An 18,653-nucleotide genomic window follows, 5' to 3' on the forward strand; every position below is an offset into this window, starting at 1 on the left:
CACTGGGTCTCTGCCCCTCCCCCCCCATCTGAGTCTGTCCCCACCTCCTCTCTCTCTGGGCCTGTGTCCTCCTGTCCCTCTGAATCTCTGCCCCCGGCCCCATTTGTCTCCCCGAGTCTCTGTCCTCACCTCCTCTCTCTGGGCCTCTGTTCCCCACTCTCTCTGGGTCTCTGTCCCTCCACCTCTCTCTCTGGGGTCTCTGTCCCCTCCTCCTCTCTCTCTGGGTCTCTGTCCCCCTCTCTCTGGATCTCTAGCCCTCTCCTTTCCCTCTCCTCAGGACAGTCCCTCGTCTCCCGCCTGTTGGCTCAGGGACCAGAACTTGGCCTAGAACTTGTTTTTGTCTGGAATCGTGACCCAGGACGAATGGCAGGGAGCGTGCCCCCTTCCCTGCAGCTCCAGAAGCTTGCTGCCCTTGGGGAAAGGTCAGTGACCTCGCCATGGGAGAGTGGAGCTCCCTGAAGCTCCTGTCCTGGCCCTCTTAGCCACTGTGCAATCTCAGGGATTCCCTGACCCTCTCTGGGCCTTGGTTCAAGCAAATGTGAAACGGGACAAGCCCATTCATCTCATTTCTCCTCCCAGGCCAGGGAAAAGAGGGGCAGCCCTCAGTAGACTCAGAGTGAACTTTGGGAAGAAGAGGCCTAATACCTCTCCAAGGCCCTCTGCCTTCTTTCCCCTCTCCCAGGCACCCTGATCTGGTTGTGGAAGTGGCCCATCCCAAAATAATCCATGAATCTGGGGCACAAATCCTGCGCCATGCCAATCTCCTGGTAAGCCCCACCCCAACCATTCACGTGGAGCCCTACCCCTTGTGTCTTGGTCTCACCCTACCCTAAAGTGGATATCCTTCCCTGACCTCAACCCTCTCCTCCTTCATCCACTCCAGGTGGGGTCCCCCTCAGCTCTAAGTGACCAGACCACAGAAAGGCAGCTCTTGGAGACCTCACAACACTGGAACCATGCCGTGTTTGTGGCCCGAGGGGCCCTGTGGGGCACTGAGGACATCACGAGATTGGATGCAGCTGGGGGCCTCCGGGTGAGGGCCTGCTGGGCTCCCCCGGAACCAGGGGAGGCCTGCAAAGACCCCACTCCCCCTAACCCGGGCTCTTGCTTCCAGAGCCTTCGTGTTACCATGGCCACACACCCCGATGGCTTCCGGCTGGAGGGACCCCTGGCTGCAGCCCACAGCACCGGGCCTCGCACTGTGCTCTACGAAGGCCCTGTCCGCGGGCTCTGCCCCTTTGCCCCCCGAAATTCCAACACCATGGCGGCGGCTGCCCTGGCTGCCCCCAGCCTGGGCTTCGATGGGGTGACTGGCGTGCTTGTGGCTGATCTCAGGTGAGCAGAGTGAGCAGGGTGTTGGGCTGAGTCCAGGCTAACCAGACTGACCGCCCCACTTGTCCCAGCCTCACGGACATGCACGTGGTGGATGTAGAGCTGAGCGGACACCCGGGCCCCAGGGGCCGAAGCTTTGCTGTGCACACCCACAGAGAGAACCCTGCCGAGCCAGGCGCGGTAACCGGCTCCGCCACCGTCACGGCCTTCTGGCGGAGCCTCCTAGGTGCGGCTAGGCCCCTCTCCCCTGGCCCTGGGCTCCTGCGTTCTGCAGAGCTTGGGGATCCTGGGCTCTCGCTAGTTCTGCAGCTCTGGTTCTGTATTTGTTGACCTTTATTTCTGACCTTTATTTCCTTAACCTCTCTCCACGACTTTGAATCCTGGCACCGTAGATGTCTCCATCTCTGTCCGCGTCCCCTCTCTGAGTCTCTGTGCTCGCCTCTGATCAGGACTCTCTCTCTGTCTGTGTCCACCCCCAAGGCTCTGTCCCGCTCTCTCCGGGTCTTCCTCCACCGCCCCCCGGCCTGTCCCCTCCTCCCACCATTGCCTCCCCCAGGTGTCTGTCTCCTCATCTCTCCCGTCTCACTCGCTCATTCCCCTCTCTCCCCGCAGCCTGCTGCCAGCTCCCCTCCAGGCCGGGGATCCATCTCTGCTGAGAAGCCTCCTCCCTCCCGAGACGAGATCATCTTACTGGCCTCTCACTACCACTATCCCAACCCTGCCTTGCCCCACTTCCCCAGGATCTCCCTTCTGACTCAGTAAAGATCACCGGTGTCTGCCCCTGCACCGCCTGCCGTCCCTGGTCCCTGTTTCCCTTGTGTGACGTCACGCTGCGTCTGCGCACCGCGCATGACGCCATCGCAGGGGGCGAGCTCCCACGAGAGCGCGACGCCAGGAAGCTATCGCGAGAGCGTACCCACCACATTTCCTAGAAGCTCTGAGCGGTAGTGGGCGCGGCCGTACGCGAAGGAAGGGCCTCTGAGGCGCACTTCCGGAATTTGCCGCGGGGCCCGACGGAAGTTGTAGTGCGGCATTTTCTAGACCCGACGGCGGACTTCAAGGCCGGGCGGCCTGGGCGTTCGGTGGGGAGCAGGAGTCCCGCGGGACCCCACGGGAGTCGTAGTCCAGCGCGCAGGGATCACCGGGAGCTGTAGTCCATCCCGCCTGCCCAGTCAGCGCGGTGCTGCCCGCCCCGCACTCGGAGCACAGAGCCGCAACCCAGGAAGGGGATGCGGAAGCCCTTGGCTCGGTGGAGAGGAGAGGCAGGCGGGGTGAGGGGCGTTGCCAGGCAAAGGGCGAGCGCCGTGGTTAGGGTTCGGGTCGGTGAAAGGGCTCCATTTCTTGATGTCCGGGGAAGGGGCCTGGTTGCCGGGTATAGGAAAAGGAACTCCTGTTGCTTAGTGACTGGGGTGGGGGCCCTGTTGCCAGGTGACAAGAGCAGAGAGCCTCGCTGCTTCATGACCGGGGAAGGGGAGTCTTCTGTTGCTAGGAGACCGGAGGGGACCCGATCACCTAGAGACAGGGGAGGAGGACTCTCTATTGCTAGGTGCTCGGAGGACAGACTTTGTTACCTAGTGCGGTGGGGAAGGGGCTCTGTTGCTAGGTAACCACAGAGTACCCGGTTACCTAGGGACAGGGGAGGCGGGTTCCTCTGTTGCTAGGTGACCATGATAGGGACCCTTTTACTTAGAGACCTGATGGGGGTGGTTCTCTGTTGCTAGGGGAGCAGAGGAGACAGCCTTTTTCGTAGGAATAGGAATAGGGGATGGAGGGACGTCTACTGTCAGGAAACCCAGGGAGCGGGGTCAGGGGCCCAGTGTCCTCCCGCGCTGCCCCGAGCCCCAGCTCAATCAATGGCGATGCCCCAAAGGCCTGCTGGGAGGTTGGACCTCTAGATCCCGGGCCCCTGAGGACCTTCTTCCCCTCCCAACCCCCAGCAGGAGCCGAGGACGGCATGTCCCAGGCCCCGGGAGCACAGCCGAGCCCACCCTCTGTGTACCACGAACGGCAGCGCCTGGAGCTATGTGCCGTCCACGCCCTCAACAACGTTCTGCAGCAGCAGCTCTTTAGCCAGGAGGCTGCCGATGAGATCTGCAAGAGGTGACCGTCACCCACCCCGGCCCCTGGAGCAGCAGGGCTCCAGCAGAGCGACCCACCTGGGTCTCCCCACCAAGCAGGCGCTGAGCCTGGGGGCTTTCTTCTCTCCCCAGCTCACTTGCCTAAGCCAGACGCTGGGACTCTGGGCAGATGTTGCCTCCTGTGCCTGTCTGTCCCTGTGGCCTCAGCCCCAGCCAGACCCCAATCCAATGGTCCTTTCTTTCTTTAGAGACAATGTCTGGCTGTGCTGCTCGGGCTGGTCTTGAACTCCTGAGCTTGTGATCCTCACACCTCAGCCTCCCCAGTAGCTGGGATTACAGGCTTACCCAGCTTCAGGCATCTCTTATCTGGGCCCTGTCACAGCTCTCCAGTCCATCCTAAACACAGCCCCGCCCTACTTAGGGCCCTCCTGATAGCAGAGGCTGAGCCTGCCTCTGCAGCTTCAGCCCTCACAGCACCCCTCAAACCAGACTCTCCACTCCCGTGAGCCCTCCTGTGCAGCCTCTGGGCTTCCAGGTACTTTCTGCCTGGTGTGGCTTCCTTCTCTGCCAGCATGGAATGTTCCTCTTCACTATTCACGATGTCCAACCTCGCTCCTTGGTCGGGCGCAGTGGCTCACGTCTGTAATCCCAACACTTTGAGAGGCCGAGGCAGGTGAATCACTTGAAGTCAGGAGTTCCAGACTAGCCTGGCCAACAGGGCAAAACCCTGTCTCTACTAAAAAATAAAAAATAATTAGCTGGGTGTGGTGGCACACGTCTGTAGTCCCAGCTACTCTGGAGGCTGAGGTGGGAGAATTGCTTGAACCTGGGAGACAGAGGTTTCAGTGAGCCAGGCAACAGAGCAAGACTCTGTCTCAAAAAAAAAAAAAAAAAAAATCCATCCTTTATCATCTCTTACTCCCTCCTCTCTGTCCCCACGTCCCTGGCCCCAGCTCAGGCCTGACCCTCTCCTGCCCAACCTGCCCGTGGCCTCCAGTCTGTCTCTGCCTTCAGTCTCCACTGATCCTAGCCAGTCTTTCTACACCTGGAGATGGGCCTGCCTCTCCTGTCTTGCTCAAAGCCGCCTCTGGCTCCCGGACATCCTAAGAGTCCCAGCCCCTCAGACTGATCATTATGGTATTTATTCATCTCCTCTGTCATTCAGAACAAGGACCCACCAGCTCTTTCATACCAAAGCCATGCTGGAGACCCTGAGATGACTGAGATTCAAGTGCCAGCCTGAGGGTGGCGAGGGAAACACACATACACAAACACACAAGCCTTTTCCTCCCATGCCCTGCCTGCCCAGGGCCCAGATAGGGAACAGAGGTGCAGCTGTTCAGAGGCAGGGCCCAGAGACAAGCGGTGACAGGCGGAAGAGCCTTCCTGGGCAGGGGAAGAGCTGGAGGAAAGGTTGGCGGGGGTGGGGCGGGGTGCGGTGGGCACCGGGGATGTGGCTGGGGCCAGGGGGCCAGGAAGGAGGGTGCTGAGGCTCTGAGGTGAGGCCACCAGGGCCAGACCACGCAGGGCCTTGTGGGACTCTGTCCTGGGGGAAATGAGGCAGCAGAGTGGGCTGTGAGCAGGGGAGAGGTGAGGGCAACCCCATGGGAGAAGCAAGCAGTGTTAAATGAGGGTGATGCGGGCAGCTGTCATCGTTGAGGTAGCTCAGTTCACTGGGGGAGCCCAGACAGGGCCCCGACCCAGCCTGAAGGTCACGAGCCTCCTCTCAGAGGATCTGACATCTGAGGCAGGTCTTGAAGGACAGAGGAAGGGACTGGGAGAGGGACAGGGACTTTGTCCAGGGCGCTGGGGAGCTATGGGAGAGCTGTGAGGAGGGGAGGACCAGGGCCGCTTGGGAATGGACTGGAGGGAGGCTGGGGGAGAAGACAGAGCCCACCTGGGGCCTTGGGGACAGGGCAGAGTTGGGGCAGGAGAGACAGGACTTGGGGGTGTATGAGTTGTGGGGTCTGAAGCAGGGAGAGTCAAAGGCTGAGGCAACTTGTGGCCCCTGGGACCCCCATTTTGTGGGGCAGCCTTTCCAGGGGTCCCCAGCTCAACTCTGGCCACCCCACTACCAGGCTGGCCCCAGACTCCCGGCTGAACCCTCATCGCAGCCTCCTGGGCACCGGCAACTATGACGTCAACGTGATCATGGCCGCTCTGCAGGGGCTGGGCCTGGCCGCCGTGTGGTGGGACAGGAGGAGGTAGGCCCCAGAGCAGCACAGCACATCCTGGGCCGGGCACAGAGGGCACCCTGTAGTGTGTGAGCCTGTTGGGGGGTCAGGGAGGGGAATGTGGCCGGGGGTGCTGGCATGAATGCGGGCAGGCTGGCGCTGATGGGTTAGTGGGGGAGATCAGGTGGTCGCCAGGCTGAGATGCTGGGTGGATGATGGTTACCGGGTGAATGCTGAGTAGGTGGTTGGATGTGTTGGGTGAGGGGGAGTGAGGGGATTGGGTGTTCATGGTCAGTGGACAACAGACAGGAGGCTGGGGAGTTGGGTGGATGAATGGGAGGTTTTGATGGCTGGCTGGCCAGTGGCCAGGTGTGTGGCTGGTGGATGAGGGGTAGACCAATGGCAGGTAGGTCAAGAGTGGGTGAGGACTAGGGGCATGGCGAGTCCACTGTTGGGTGAATGGCTGGCTGGGTGGTGGCTGGGTGGCAGGTGGTGGACAGTAGATGGCTAGCTGGATGGTGATGGTGACGGGGAGGTGAATGCACGGATGGAGGTGAGTGTGTGAATCGTCGTTGGGAAGTTGGCTGGTGGCTGGGAGGTCCAGTGGGGTGGGCGGATCATGCCTGGATCCTGGGTGGCTGTGTGAGGAGTGAGTAAGTTGGTGGGTGGGTGGCTGGACAGACAGGGTGATGGTGGTTGGTGAAGGCCCGATGTGAGTTGGGTGAATGCTGGGTGGATGGGTGGGAAGTCTGGTTGGGCGGCTGCATGGGTGGGAGGTTTGAGTGGGCGGGTGAACGGATGAGTGTCGGGAACCAGGGTGGCTGATGAAGGAGCACCTCTGGGTGGGCTCAGGAGGCCCCCACCACCGCCAGCCTGGGCCCCACATGGTCAGCCACATCTCACCGGGGGGCGGAGCAGGCCCTGATGGCGGTGTCCCCTCTCTGCCCACACAGGCCCCTGTCCCAGCTGGCCCTGCCCCAGGTACTGGGACTAATCCTGAACCTGCCCTCGCCCGTGTCTCTGGGGCTGCTGTCACTGCCGCTGCGCCGGCGGCACTGGGTGGCCCTGCGCCAGGTGGACGGCATCTACTACAACCTGGACTCCAAGCTGCGGGCGCCCGAGGCCCTGGGGGACGAGGATGGAGTCAGGTGAGCCCCGCAGAGGGGATTCCAAGACCAGGGGCCTGAAACCCCACTCCCCAGAGGGAATGCCCAGGCTGGCTGAGCCTCAGTCTCCCCATTTCTCCCACCCAGGGCCTTCCTGGCGACTGCGCTGGCCCAGGGCCTGTGCGAGGTGCTGCTGGTGGTGACCAAGGAGGTGGAGGAGAAGGGCTGCTGGCTTCGGACAGACTGATCTCAGCTGACCGTCGGCGCCCACAGCACAGTCCCTGCGCGTCCCCCCCTGACTGCGCACACTGCGTGCCTGGGAAAGGCCTGGGGAGGCCCGGCCCCCTCCCCACACCCCTGCTCCCCACTGCCGCTGCTGCCTCAGTAAATCTGCTGATTTTCTGCCCGCCTGGCCTGTGTCTGACTGCCCCGCCCTTCTGGGGCCCCTTCCACTCAGTCACTCCCACTTCTCTGACAGGCCAGACACCCTGGTGGGTGGGGCTGAGAGCCCAGGAGCCCTCCTGGTTCTCTGCCGCCTCATGCCAGTTGCTCACCGCTGGGCCTCAGCTTCCTCATCAGTGACACAGCAGAAAACAATACAAGTCCGTGCCCCTGGGGCTCACGCTCCTCCGGCGCTGGAGAGAGACCAGTGGCGAACGGATGAGTTTGATCTGGGTTCCACAGGGGTACCTGCTAAGGAGAAAGCAGGTGTTTACTTCTTTATTCGATTGATTGAGACAGGGTCTCACTCCGTCACCCAGGCTGGACTGCAGTGGGTCAATCACGGCTCACTGTAGCCTTAAACTCCTGGGCTCAGGTGATCCTCCCACCTCAGCCTCCCAAGTAGCTGGGACCACAGGTGCATGCCGCTATACCTGACTACTTTCTTTAAATTGTTTTGTAGAGATGGGATCTCGCTCTGTTGCCCAGGCTGGTCTTGAACCCCTGACCTCAAGCAATCTGCCTGCCTCGGCTTCCCAAAGTGCTAGGATTATAGGTGTGAGCCACCATGCCTGAGTTTACTTCTTGACTCTCCATTCTATTCCGTTGATTGGTAGGTGGGCAGAACAGTGGCCTCAAAGATGTCCACACCCTGGCCAGATGTGGTGCCTCATGCCTGTAATCACAGTGCTTTGGGAGGCTGAGGTCCACAGTGTGAGACCAGCCTGGGCAACATAGCAAGACCCTGTCTCTACAAAAAAAAAAAATTAAAAATAAGTGGGATGTGAGGCCAGTGGCTCACGTCTGTAATCTCAACACTCTGGGAGGCCGAGGTGGGTGGATCACCTGAGGTCAAGAGTTCAAGACTGGCCAGGCGCAGTGGCTCATGCCTGTAATCCCAACACTTTGGGAGGCTGAGGCAGGCAGATCACGAGGTCAGGACATTGAGACCATCCTGGCTAACACAGTGAAACCCCGTATCTACTAAAAATACAAAAAATTAGCCGGGCATGGTGGCGGGCGCCTGTGGTCCCAGCTACTTGGGAGGGTGAGGCAGGAGAATGGTATGAACCTGGGAGGCGGAGCTTGCAGTGAGCCAAGATAGCACCACTGCACTCCAGCCTGGGTGACAGAGCAAGACTCCATCTCAAAAAAAAAAAAAAAAAGGTTCAAGGCCAGCCTTGCCAACATAGTGAAACCCCATCTCTACTAAAAATACAAAAATTAGCTGGGTGTGCTGGCGGGTGCCTGTAATCCCAGCTACTCGGGAGGCTGAGGCAGGAGAATCACTTGAACCCAGGAGGTGGAGGTTTTGGTGAGCCGAGATCGCACCACTGCACTCCAGCCTTGGCAACAGAGGAAGACTCTGTCTCATAAATAAATAAATAAGCGGGACGTGGTGGCCTGCGCCTGTAATCGCAGCTACTTGGGAAGCTGAGGCAAGAGGATTGCTTGAGCCCAGGAAGTTAAGGCTGCAATTAGCCATGATCGTGAGTGAGAGAGACCTTGTCTCAAAAATATAATAGCCCAGGCATGATGGCTCGCATCTGTAACCCTAGCACTTTGGGAGGTAAAAACAGGAGGATCACTTGAGCTCTGGAGTTTGAAACCAGCCTGGGCAACATAGCGAGACCCTGTCTCTACAAAAAAATTAAAATAAGCTAAGCTTGGTGGTGCACACCTGTGATCCCCGCTACTTGGGGGCTGAGGCAGGTGGATCCCTTGAGCCCAGGAGGTCGAGGCTGTAGTGAGCCATGATAGAATCACTGCACTCCACCCTGGGTGATAGAGTGAGACCCTGTCTCAAAAAAATAAATAAAAATAAATATAATAGACCAGGCACGGTGGCTTACACCTGTAATCCCAGTACTTTGGGAGGCCAAGGAAGTCAGACCGCAAGATCAGAAGATTGAGACCATCCTGGCTAACACGGTGAAACCCTGTGTCTACTAAAAATATTAAAAAATTAGCCAAGCATGGTGGCGGGCGCCTGTAGTCCCAGCTACTGGCTGAGGCAGAATGGCGTGAATCCGGAAGGTGGAGCTTGCAGTGAGCCGAGATCATGCCACTGCACTCCAGCCTGGGCGACACAGTAAGGCTCTGTCTCAAAAAAAAAAAAAATTAGGCCGGATGCAGTGGCTCATGCCTATAATCCCAGCACTTTGGGAGGCCAAGGTGGGTGGATCACGAGGTAAATAAATTGAGACCATCCTGGCCAACATGGTGAAAACCGTGTCTCTACTAAAATTACAAAAATTAGCTGGCCGTGGTGGCACACGCCTGTCATCCCAGCTACTCAGGAGGCTGAAGCAGGAGAATTGCTTGAACCCGGGAGGCGGAGGTTACAGCGAACCAAGATCACGCCACTGCACTCCAGCCTGGTGACAGAGTGAGACTCCGTCTCAAAAAACAAACAAAAAAACAAAAAACAAAAATTAGCTGGGTGTGGTGGCAGGTACCTGTAATCTCAGCTATTTGGGAGGCTGAGACAGGAGAATCGCTTGAACCCAGGAGGCAGAGGTTGCAGTGAACTGAGATCGCGCCACTGCACTCCAGCCTCAGCAACAAGAGTGAAACTCCATCTCAAACAACAAAAAATTAAATTAAGTTAAAAGATGCCCTGTCCTAATCCCTGGAGCCTGTGAATATGTTGTGTTACTCGGCCAACAGGGAGTGAGGTTGTGAGTGGGATTAAGGCTGCCATGACCTTGAGACAGGGAGAGTGTCCTGGATCCCCCGATGGGCCCCGTGTCATCACGAGGGTCCCCACAGCAGAGGAGGGACACCCTCCCAGCTCCCACCCTGTGGGGAGGCCCAAGGGAACACCAAAAGTTCCTGTCCCAGCAGTGGGGGCTTTTACAGGGTTCCCACGGGGCACTGCAGGGACCAGAGGACAGAGAAGGGACCCCGGGACAAGCGAGTCGCATAAAATGGCCCAGAGACAAGGCTGGCCACGGAAGGCTGAGGAGGGCTCTGCAGAGGCCGGCGGGGCAGGGGAGGGCACTCTAGAATTGGAAGTCATCCTGGATGAGACCTAGAACGTTACAGCTGTTTATCCCCAGAGTTATTTGAGGAGGTGATGAAAGAGGAGGGTGGGTCCCGGCCAGGAACCCAACCAGGCGGGACCTCCAAGGGCAACCTGGGAGCTGCGAGAAGGGAAGGGCAGGTCAGCTCTGGATGCAGAGACCCTCTGGAGCTGCAGGCTCAGAATGGAGGGGGGACCAGAGGCCAGGAGGCCAGGAAGGAGGCTGGGAGGGGAGGGCTGGAGCCAGGCCCCTGAGGGGGACAGAAAGGTGGGTCTGAGCCTGGTGGGCCCTGGGAGGTGAGGAGGCAGGAATGAGTGGAAAGTGCCCAGGGGCCTGGCTGAACCTGGGACCCCCATTAGGCACCTGCAGAAGTGGGGGACTCAGGCACAGGGAGGCAAGGGGTCCCCGGCTTGGGGCGCGTCCCCTCCAGGAGCCATAGACCCTTGCGCCCAGGCAGGCAGTTCATCCAGGCAGCCCACGAGCTGCCCATGACCCCCCGGCAAGGTGGAACTGATGCCCTGCAGGACACGCTCACAAAAGCCCTCGCTTCTGTGACCAGGCTGTGGCAGGTTCTGGTTTGCAAGTTTTCCCAAGGTCAAAGGGTGGGTCGTAAAGTGAAAAGCCAGATAGCACCGAAGGGGAAGCTGCTGGGGGTTGCAGACACCCCAACTCCAGGACAACTCAGACCCCTGCACCTCCTGCCCACCCACCGGGCTCCCCGTGCCTCTGTTGGTGTGGGTCTTGCTCTCTGCCCCGTCTGGGTGTCTGGCCCCAGGCCCCTGGCTAAGCCCCCTCTGTCTCTGTGTCTACCTCTGTCTCTCTCTCTCTTGCTGGGCGTTTCTCTGCACCCTCTCTGTCTCTTTGACCCTGTCTCTGTCTCTCCCACAGTCGCTCTCAGTCTCTCCTCAACTCGCTGTCTCTCCCCTCTGTCTCTCTGTGTCTCTGCCCTTCTCTCTGTGCCCCTCCCCTTCTCTCTGTGCCCCTGGGCCCCTCCCTGCCACGCTGTGCCTGTTGCCTGTCCCATCGCAGGTCCCAGACAGACTGGCGGGGGCCTGAGTGTTGCTATTCTTGGGCCTGAGTGGCAGGAGGGGCTGTGGCCCCCAGGTGCGTCCTGGGCTATGGCCAAATAAGGTCCGGAGTGAGGAGCCCAGGGAGGAGGAGCTGGGGTGGGGTGCGGGGGGAGAGGGGCCAGCTGACCTCCTGCTCCCACTCCCTCCTGCCCTAACCCCCACATTCTGGCAGGTGAGAGCGGGCAGGGCAGACCAGGTCATCGCATCAACTAAGCACTTACTGCGGGCCCCTCAGAGTGCAGAGCGCCTGTGCCTCCACCCACTGGGACCCCTCTTCCCAGGAGAGCGCCTCGGGACTCAGAGGGCTGCCGCTTGCCCCAGGGCGCCCAGCCAGGCCCGTCCCAGAGCTGAGGGGGCTGGGGCGCCCCCCACAGATGCCAGTGGCCTTTCAGCACCCCCAGGCTGCAGAAGGGGAGAAGGAGGGGCTCCCGTCACGAGGCAGGTGCAGGGGGAGGGGGACAGCTGTCCCGCACCCCCCGGTGGTGACAGCTGCTGCCCGATTTAGCTCACAGTGCCGGGTCTGGCCAGATAAGGCAGTGGCGGGGGGGCAGTCTCACCCCCAGGGTACCCCTTAAATCACACGGTCAGGCCCAGGGTTCAGCCGCCACCGATGCCAGGTGAGAGGGTCTGCGCCTTCCTCCACCTCCTGCCGCAAGGCTCCGCGCGTCTTCTCCCTCTGTCTCCCTGTCTCCCATCTCTCCCTCTCTCTCTCCCTCTGTCTCCCTCTCTCCTCTCTCTCTCCATCCCTCTCTCCTTTCTCCCTGTTTCTCTCTCTCTCCCCATCCGAATTTCTCTGTGTCCCTTTCTCTTTATCTCCCCAGTTCTCTGTGCCTCCTTCTCTCCCACCTCATCTCCCTTCCTCTCCTCTCACTGTCTCTGTCTCTCATTCTATGGTTCTCTCCATCTCTCTCTCCCCCACCTTCTCCGTCTGTCTCTCTCTCTCCATCTGTCTCTTCCTCCCACCCCTTCTCTGTGTCTCTGTCTCCTCCCCCCAACTTTCTCTCAGTCTCCCTCAGCACCCCCTGTTTCTCTTTCTTACTCTCCTTTTTCTCCCCATCTCTCTCTGTCTCTCCCTGGCTTTGTATCTCTGTGCCTCTCTATCTCTGCCTCTCTCCCACTTCTCTGTCTCTCACCCCATTTCTATCTCTGCCTCTCCCCCACTTCGATCTCTGACTGTCCCCCATTTCTCTGTCTCTGTTTCTCCCCCATTTCTCTCTATCTCTGTCTCTCCCCCCATTTCTGTCTCTCCCCCACTTCTATCTCTGTCCCCCATTTCTCTGTCTCTGTCTGTCCCCCACTTCTGTCTCTGTCCCATTTCTATCTCTGCCTCTCCCCCACTTCTCTCTGTTTCTGTCTCTCCCCATTTCTATCTCTGTCTCTCCCTCATTTCTCTCTGTCTCTGCCTCTCCCCCACTTCTCTCTCTGACTCTCCCCCACTTCTCTGTCTCTCCCCCACTTCTGTCTCCCCCATACCTCTGTCTCTCCCTCCATTTCTCTCTGTCTCTCCCACACTTCTATCTCTGACTGTCCCCTATTTCTCTGTCCCCCACTTCTGTCTCTGTCTCTCCCCCACTTCTCTGTCTCTGTCTCTCCCCATTTCTATCTCTCTCTCCCCCATTTCTCTCTATCTCTGTCTCTCCCCCACTTTTCTCTATCTTTGACTCTCCCCCATTTGTCTCTGCCTCTCCCCCACTTCTGTCTCTGCCTCTCCCCCACTTCTGTCTCTGCCTCTCCCCCACTTCTATCTGTCTTTTTCCCATTTCTGTCTCTGACTCTCCCCCACTTCTTTCGTCTCTGTCTCTCCCCCACTTCTGTCTCTGCCTCTCCCACACTTCTATCTCTGTCTCTTCCCCATTTCTATCTCTGACTCTCCCCCACTTCTTTCTGTCTGTCTCTCCCCCCATTTCTGTCTCTGTCTCTCCCACTTCTCTCTGTCTCTGCCTCTCTCCACTTCTCTCTGTCTCTGCCTCTCCCCACTTCTCTCTGTCTCTGTCTCTCCCTCACTTCTGTCTCTTCCCCATTTCTATCTCTGATTCTCCCCCACTTCTTTCTGTCTCTGTCTCTCCCCCCACTTCTCTCTGCCTCTGTCTGTCTCTCCTATCTTTCTCTGACTCCTCCTCTCTCCCCAGCTCCCCGGATGAAGCCCTCCCTCCGGGCCTCTGAGGTCCCTGCTGAATAAAGCTGTTTCTGTCCTCACCTCTCTCCCTTCTGCGCCTCCTTCTTTCCTTCCTCACTCCTCTGCCTCTCAGCTCAGCCCCCAGCCCTGATCCTGGGTCTAGGGGGTGGGAATTCCGGAGGTGGGGGTGGGGGCTCCTCCCTCCCAGAGACAGAGATGGATGCAGAGAGAGAACCAGAGACAGGCACGGAGAGAGACAGAGAAAGAGACAGGGTAAGACAGGGACAAGATGGGGGCCATAAGCTCAGAGATGAGAGAGACGGCAGGTCATGGAGACACAGCACGTGAGAGACAGGGAGACACAGAGAGAGACTCAGAGACAGAGACCAGGCAGCGCCCCCACTCCAATACACACAAACAGACACGGGACAAGGGCCGGGCAGGGCTGGGCAGCCTCCCCTCCCCCTCCAGGCCAGGCCAGGACAGGCAGTGCCAGACCTAGGACAATGGGCCCTTGTCAGGGCTCCAGAGGAGCAGGCCAGCTGGGGAGGCCTGTGGGCTGGGCCACGGAGGAGGGGCGGCCACAACAGCTGCTGGGTTGGGGAAGGTGCACCTCCTGGGGGCCTGGCCCACAGCCTCCACCCTCAGACTCTCCTCCTCCCCTGGCCTCCCTTCCTGGGGTCTCTGCCTACTCCCAGCCTACTTTCTCTGCTCTGCCTGGGGAAGGGGACGGGTATTTATGGAGCACCTGCTGTATGCACCCAAAATGCCTCCTCGCCTCTCCTCAGATACCCCGCCTCCCGCCTCGCGTGTCCTCGGCGCCCTCTACTTGTTCCTCCTGTGCCTCTGGCTCCTTCCATGGAAGAAATAGGCAATGATTAAGCACCTGATGCTTCACAGGCAATTCCCCTAACCGCGTCTGCACCTTCCATCCTTCTTGCTTTCCTGTCCCTTCCGCCCCAGTTCCTTTCTCTTCCTGATTTGCTTGGTCTCTCCTGGGAAGGAAACAGGCATGTACTGAGCACCTACTATGCGCCGAGGAGTTGAGGAACATGGCTTCTCTCTTACTACATTCTTTCCTCCCCCCACCCCCATTCCTTTCTTTCTTTTTTTCTTTCTGGGACAGGGTCTCACTCTGTCACCCAGGTTGGAGCGTACACAATCGTGGTTCACTGCAGCCTGGACTTCCTGGGCTCAAGCGATCCTCCCACCCGAGCCTCCTAAGTAGCTGGAACTCCACGCACCACCATGCCTGGCTAATTTTTTATTATTATTATTACTTGAGATGGAGTTTTGCTCTTGTCACCCAGGCTAGAGTGCAATGGCATGACCTCGGCCACTGCGACCTCCACCTCCTGGGTTCAAGAGATTCTCCTGCCTCGGCCTTCTGAATAGCTGGGATTACAGGTGCCTGCCACCATGCCTGGATAATTTTTAAGTATTTTTAGTAGAGACAGGATTTCACCATGTTGGTCAGGCTAGTCTTCAACTCCTGACCTCAGGTGGTCCACCCACCTCAGCTCCCAAAGTGCTGGGATTACAGGAGTGAGCCACCGCACCCGGCCTAATTTTTGTATTTTTTGTAGAGACAGGGTCTCTCTATGTTGGCCAGGCTGGTCTTGAACTCCTGTGCTTGAGCGATCCTCCCACCTCTGCCTCTCAAAGTGCTAGGATTACAGACATGAGCCACGGTGCCTGGCCCCTTTCTTCCCTCTCTATTAGTTTCCTCTCCTTTCTGACATTCTGCTCTCTCCTGGCAGAGGGAGTGGACACATTTTGAGTGCTTACTGTGTACCAGACACTTTACATATCTCTCTCCTCACTCTCTTCCTCCCTGGTCCTTCTCTGTCCTCTCCCTGTGTTTCTGAGCTCTCTACCCTCTTCCAAGGCAAGGACTACATTTATTGAGCACTTCTGGTATGCAAGCAATTGTGTCCTTTCTCTACTCTCTTCTTGCCCTTCAGTCTCCACTGACTCCGCCAGTCTCTGCTTCTTTCTGCTCTCTGCCAGGGAAGAAAATGGGCATTTATGGAGCACCTATTGTGTGCCAGACAGTTTTCTTACTCTCCCCCAACTCTTCACTTCTCTTTCTTCCCTTATCTCTAACTTCTGTTCCATCAGCTCTTTCTCAAGGACAAAAACAAGCAATTATGGGCACCTACTGTATGCCAGCCAATTAATATCCCACTTTACCTCCTCTTGCCTCTTTCTCGCTGTCCCTCTCGCTCTGCCAGCTTATCCCCTTGCTCTGTTCTCCGGGTCCTCTTCCGGGGAAGAGTACAGGTGTTTACTGAGAGCCTCCTGTGTGCCCCATGGTTTACCTGCAATGCCCCCTCCCTGCGTATCCTCTCCTCTGCCAGATTCCTCTCACTGATCCCTCCTCCCTCTGCTCCTCCACCCCCATGGAGGCCTCCTGGGCCAACACCTTTTCCTCTCGTTCCTGTCTGTGCCTTCACTTCTGTCTTGTTCTCTTGCTCCTCCAAAGAAGACAATGTGCATTTACTGAGTGCCTCCTGTGTGCTCGCCACCTCACCAGCGCACTTGTTCTCATTTCTTCTCTTCTCCCTGCCTCCTTCTCTCCTCCAGCTTCTCTCCGTCCTCTCTGCCCTGCCAGCTCTTTCCTGGGAGAGGAAATAGGCATGTGTTGAGTGCCTGCTGTATGCTGCCCCTTCATCTACACTGTCTGCTTGCCTCACAGGTTCTGTTCTCCCTTTTCTCCTTCTCTCCTTCTCTCTGCTTGCTCCCTTCCTCCTGGCTGCTTTCTCTGTGCTTGCTGCTGGGGAGGAGAATGGGCATTTATTAGGCACCTACTGTGTATTAGTCACTTTACATATATTGTCTCCTTCCCACACAACAATCTATTCTATTCTCTCTGCTGGAGTTTCCTCCTCATCCTCCTCCCTTCCTCCTCTTCTCCCTCCTCCTCTTCCTCCTTCTCCTCTTCCTCCTCTTCCTCCTTCTCCTCTTCCTCCTCTTCTCACTCCTCCTTTACTTTCTCCTGTCTCTTGGGGAAAAGAAATAATACTTAACAAAAACCTACTGTCTGCTTCACACTTTCCACCCATGCGCACTGCCCCCCCCGCCTTTGTTTTTTATTGTTTGTTTTAGTTTTTGTTTTTGAGATGGAGTCTCGCTCTGTCGCCCAGGCTGGTGCGATCTCGGCTCACTGCAACCTCTGCCTCCCGGGTTCAGGCGATTCTCCTGTCTCAGCCTCCGGAGTAGCTGGGATTACAGGCGCCTGCCACCACGCCCGGCTAATTTTTTGTATTTTAGTAGAGATGGGGTTTCACCGGGTTGCCCAGGCTGGTCTCGAACTCCTGAATTCAAGCAATCGCCCACCTAGGCTTCCCAAGGTGCTGGGATTACAGGTGTGAGCCACCGCGCCCGGCCCCATGCCCCTCTCTTTAGGCTGCCTCTCCTCCTGCTTTTCCTCTGCGGGCATTTCTTCTCCTTTCTCATGTGGTCCTGAAGGGAATGGGCAGCTTTTGAGCACCGACTGTGTGCCAGGCTTTTTATAGGCACAGCTTCCCCTTCTCACCCTCCATTCCTCCTTTCCCTTCCTCTCTCTGCCTTCCTGCTCTCTGTGCTCTCCCCTAGGAAAGGGAAAGGGCACCAATTGAGCGCCAACTGTGTACCAGGTGACTCTCTTTAGACCTTCCTTTCCCCCTGCCCCTTCCACTCCACCGACTCCCTCTCATTTTCTTCTTCTCAGCGGTGGAAACTCCAAACCTTCCAGACGGAAAGGGTTTAGGTGTCCCCCAGGAGTCTCAGCCGCCACAGCCCTAGAAGGGGCGGCCAGCTACACCGTGCGGGGCTGCAGGAAAGTGGAGGAGGAAGGAGGATTTGGGCTGCAGTCCGATTTCTCCCTTGGAAAAATATGTGGACGACAATGGCCACTCCCTCCCAGGTCGGGGCAGGGTGGGGGAGGCTGAAGGAGGCCTGGAGGGGCTCTAGGAAGGAACACTCTAGAATCTGAGCCTGAGAAGTAGCCTGTGCCCATGAAGGGGACGCTTCTGCCGCCAGTCACCACACTAGATTCAAGCCCGAGCCTCCTTCCTCCACCTCCCTCTTCCCTCCGCAGGTCTCTCTGCCCTGCAGGCACTTGGCATATGGTCCCTGGACGCCTCACCACCTGAGAGAGCAGATGAGGAAACTGAGGCTCGGGTGGGAAAGAGGATTTGCCCCTCCCCGTTTCTCCTTCTACCTCTCCTCTGTGACTCCCTTCCTCTGTCTTGCTCACCCTCTCCTCTCTCCCATTCTCTGAATCTCTCCCCTCACCCCTGCCCCCACTCTGTTCCTGTCTCTGCATGCCCCCAACTTCCCCCCCAACCTTTTTTTTTTTTTCCTGAGATGGGGACTCACTTTGTCGCCCAGGCTGTAGTACAATAGAGTGATCTCGGCTCACTGCAACCTCCGCCTCTGGGTGTAAGTGATTCTCCTGCCTCAGCCTCCCAAAGTGCTGGGATTACAGGCGCCCGCCACCACGCCTCACTAATTTTTGTATTTTTAGTAGAAACGGGGTCTTACTATGTTGGTGAGGCTGGTCTCGAACTCCTGACCTCAAATGATCCACCTGCCTCGGCCTCCCAAAATGCTGAGATTGCAAGCGTGATTACTGTGTCCGGCCCCAACTTCTCTTTGACACACGCTTTCTTCCACACACTAATTTCCCTCCCACTACATGCCAGCAAGGGTTCCCACCTTCTTGATCACCTCTTTTTTATTTTCATGATTCTTCATGCAGCTGCCCCTCCTCTTTCCTCCTCCTCCTTCCTCCTCCCCCTCCTCCTCTTTCCTCCTTCTTCCTCCTTCCTCCACTTCCTTCCTCCTCCTTTTCCTCTTCCTCCTTCCTCTTTTCTCCTCCTCTTTCCTCCTCCTCTCCTCCTCTTTCCCCCACCTTTCTCCACCTCCTTCCTCCTCCTCTCTCCACCTTCTTCCTCCTCCTCTTTCCCCTTCCTTCTTCCTCTTTCTCCCTCCTCCTCTTTCATCCTCCTTCCTCCACCTCTCCTCCTCCCTCCTCCTCTCCTCCCCCTCTTTACTGCTCCTTCTTCCTCCTCCCTCCTCTTTCCCCCTCCTCTTTCCTCCTCCTTCCTCCTCCTCTTTCATCCTTCTCCCTTTCATCCTCCTCCCTCCTCCCCCTTTCCTCCTCCCCCTTTCCTCCTCCTCCTTCCTCTCCTCCTCCTCTTTCTTCCTCCTTCTCCTCCCTGATTCCTCTACTTCCTCCTCCTTCTTCCTCCTTTCCTCCTCCTCCCTCCTTCTTTCCTGCTCCTCCTCCTTTCCTCCTCCCTCTCCTCTCTCCTCCTCCTTTCC

The 18,653-nt window shown here is 57.9% G+C and overlaps 2 protein-coding genes across 8 annotated transcripts in view; both read left to right on the top strand.

The window, feature by feature from the left end:
* Positions 1-2,118, top strand: part of ASPDH (aspartate dehydrogenase domain containing) — a 3,413-nt gene extending 1,295 nt beyond the window's left edge. For both annotated transcript variants that reach the window (XM_011946304.1, XM_011946303.1), the window contains exons 2-5: positions 683-767; positions 1,115-1,335; positions 1,404-1,558; positions 1,945-2,118. In XM_011946304.1, the coding sequence (XP_011801694.1) occupies positions 683-767; positions 1,115-1,335; positions 1,404-1,558; positions 1,945-1,988 (505 nt within the window). In that variant the 3' untranslated portion in view covers positions 1,989-2,118. The remainder of the gene's footprint in view (positions 1-682; positions 768-1,114; positions 1,336-1,403; positions 1,559-1,944) is intronic.
* A 246-nt stretch (positions 2,119-2,364) lies between these two features.
* Positions 2,365-7,096, top strand: JOSD2 (Josephin domain containing 2). Of its 6 annotated transcripts, none has more exons than XM_011946305.1 (5): positions 2,365-2,603; positions 3,270-3,432; positions 5,489-5,614; positions 6,538-6,732; positions 6,838-7,096. In XM_011946305.1, the coding sequence occupies exons 2-5, from the start codon at positions 3,287-3,289 to the stop codon at positions 6,935-6,937; spliced, it is 567 nt and encodes a 188-aa protein (XP_011801695.1). In that variant the 5' UTR covers positions 2,365-2,603; positions 3,270-3,286; the 3' UTR covers positions 6,938-7,096. The 6 variants fall into 6 exon arrangements, with proteins under 6 accessions (XP_011801695.1, XP_011801696.1, XP_011801700.1 ...); XM_011946306.1 differs by having other exon boundaries at positions 3,273-3,432; XM_011946309.1 differs by having other exon boundaries at positions 2,513-2,594; positions 3,273-3,432.
* The last annotated feature ends 11,557 nt before the right edge of the window (positions 7,097-18,653 follow it).

Source organism: Colobus angolensis, unplaced genomic scaffold (assembly GCF_000951035.1).
Source record: "Colobus angolensis palliatus isolate OR3802 unplaced genomic scaffold, Cang.pa_1.0 Scaffold25, whole genome shotgun sequence".
In the NCBI taxonomy this organism is placed as follows: Eukaryota; Metazoa; Chordata; class Mammalia; order Primates; family Cercopithecidae; genus Colobus; species Colobus angolensis.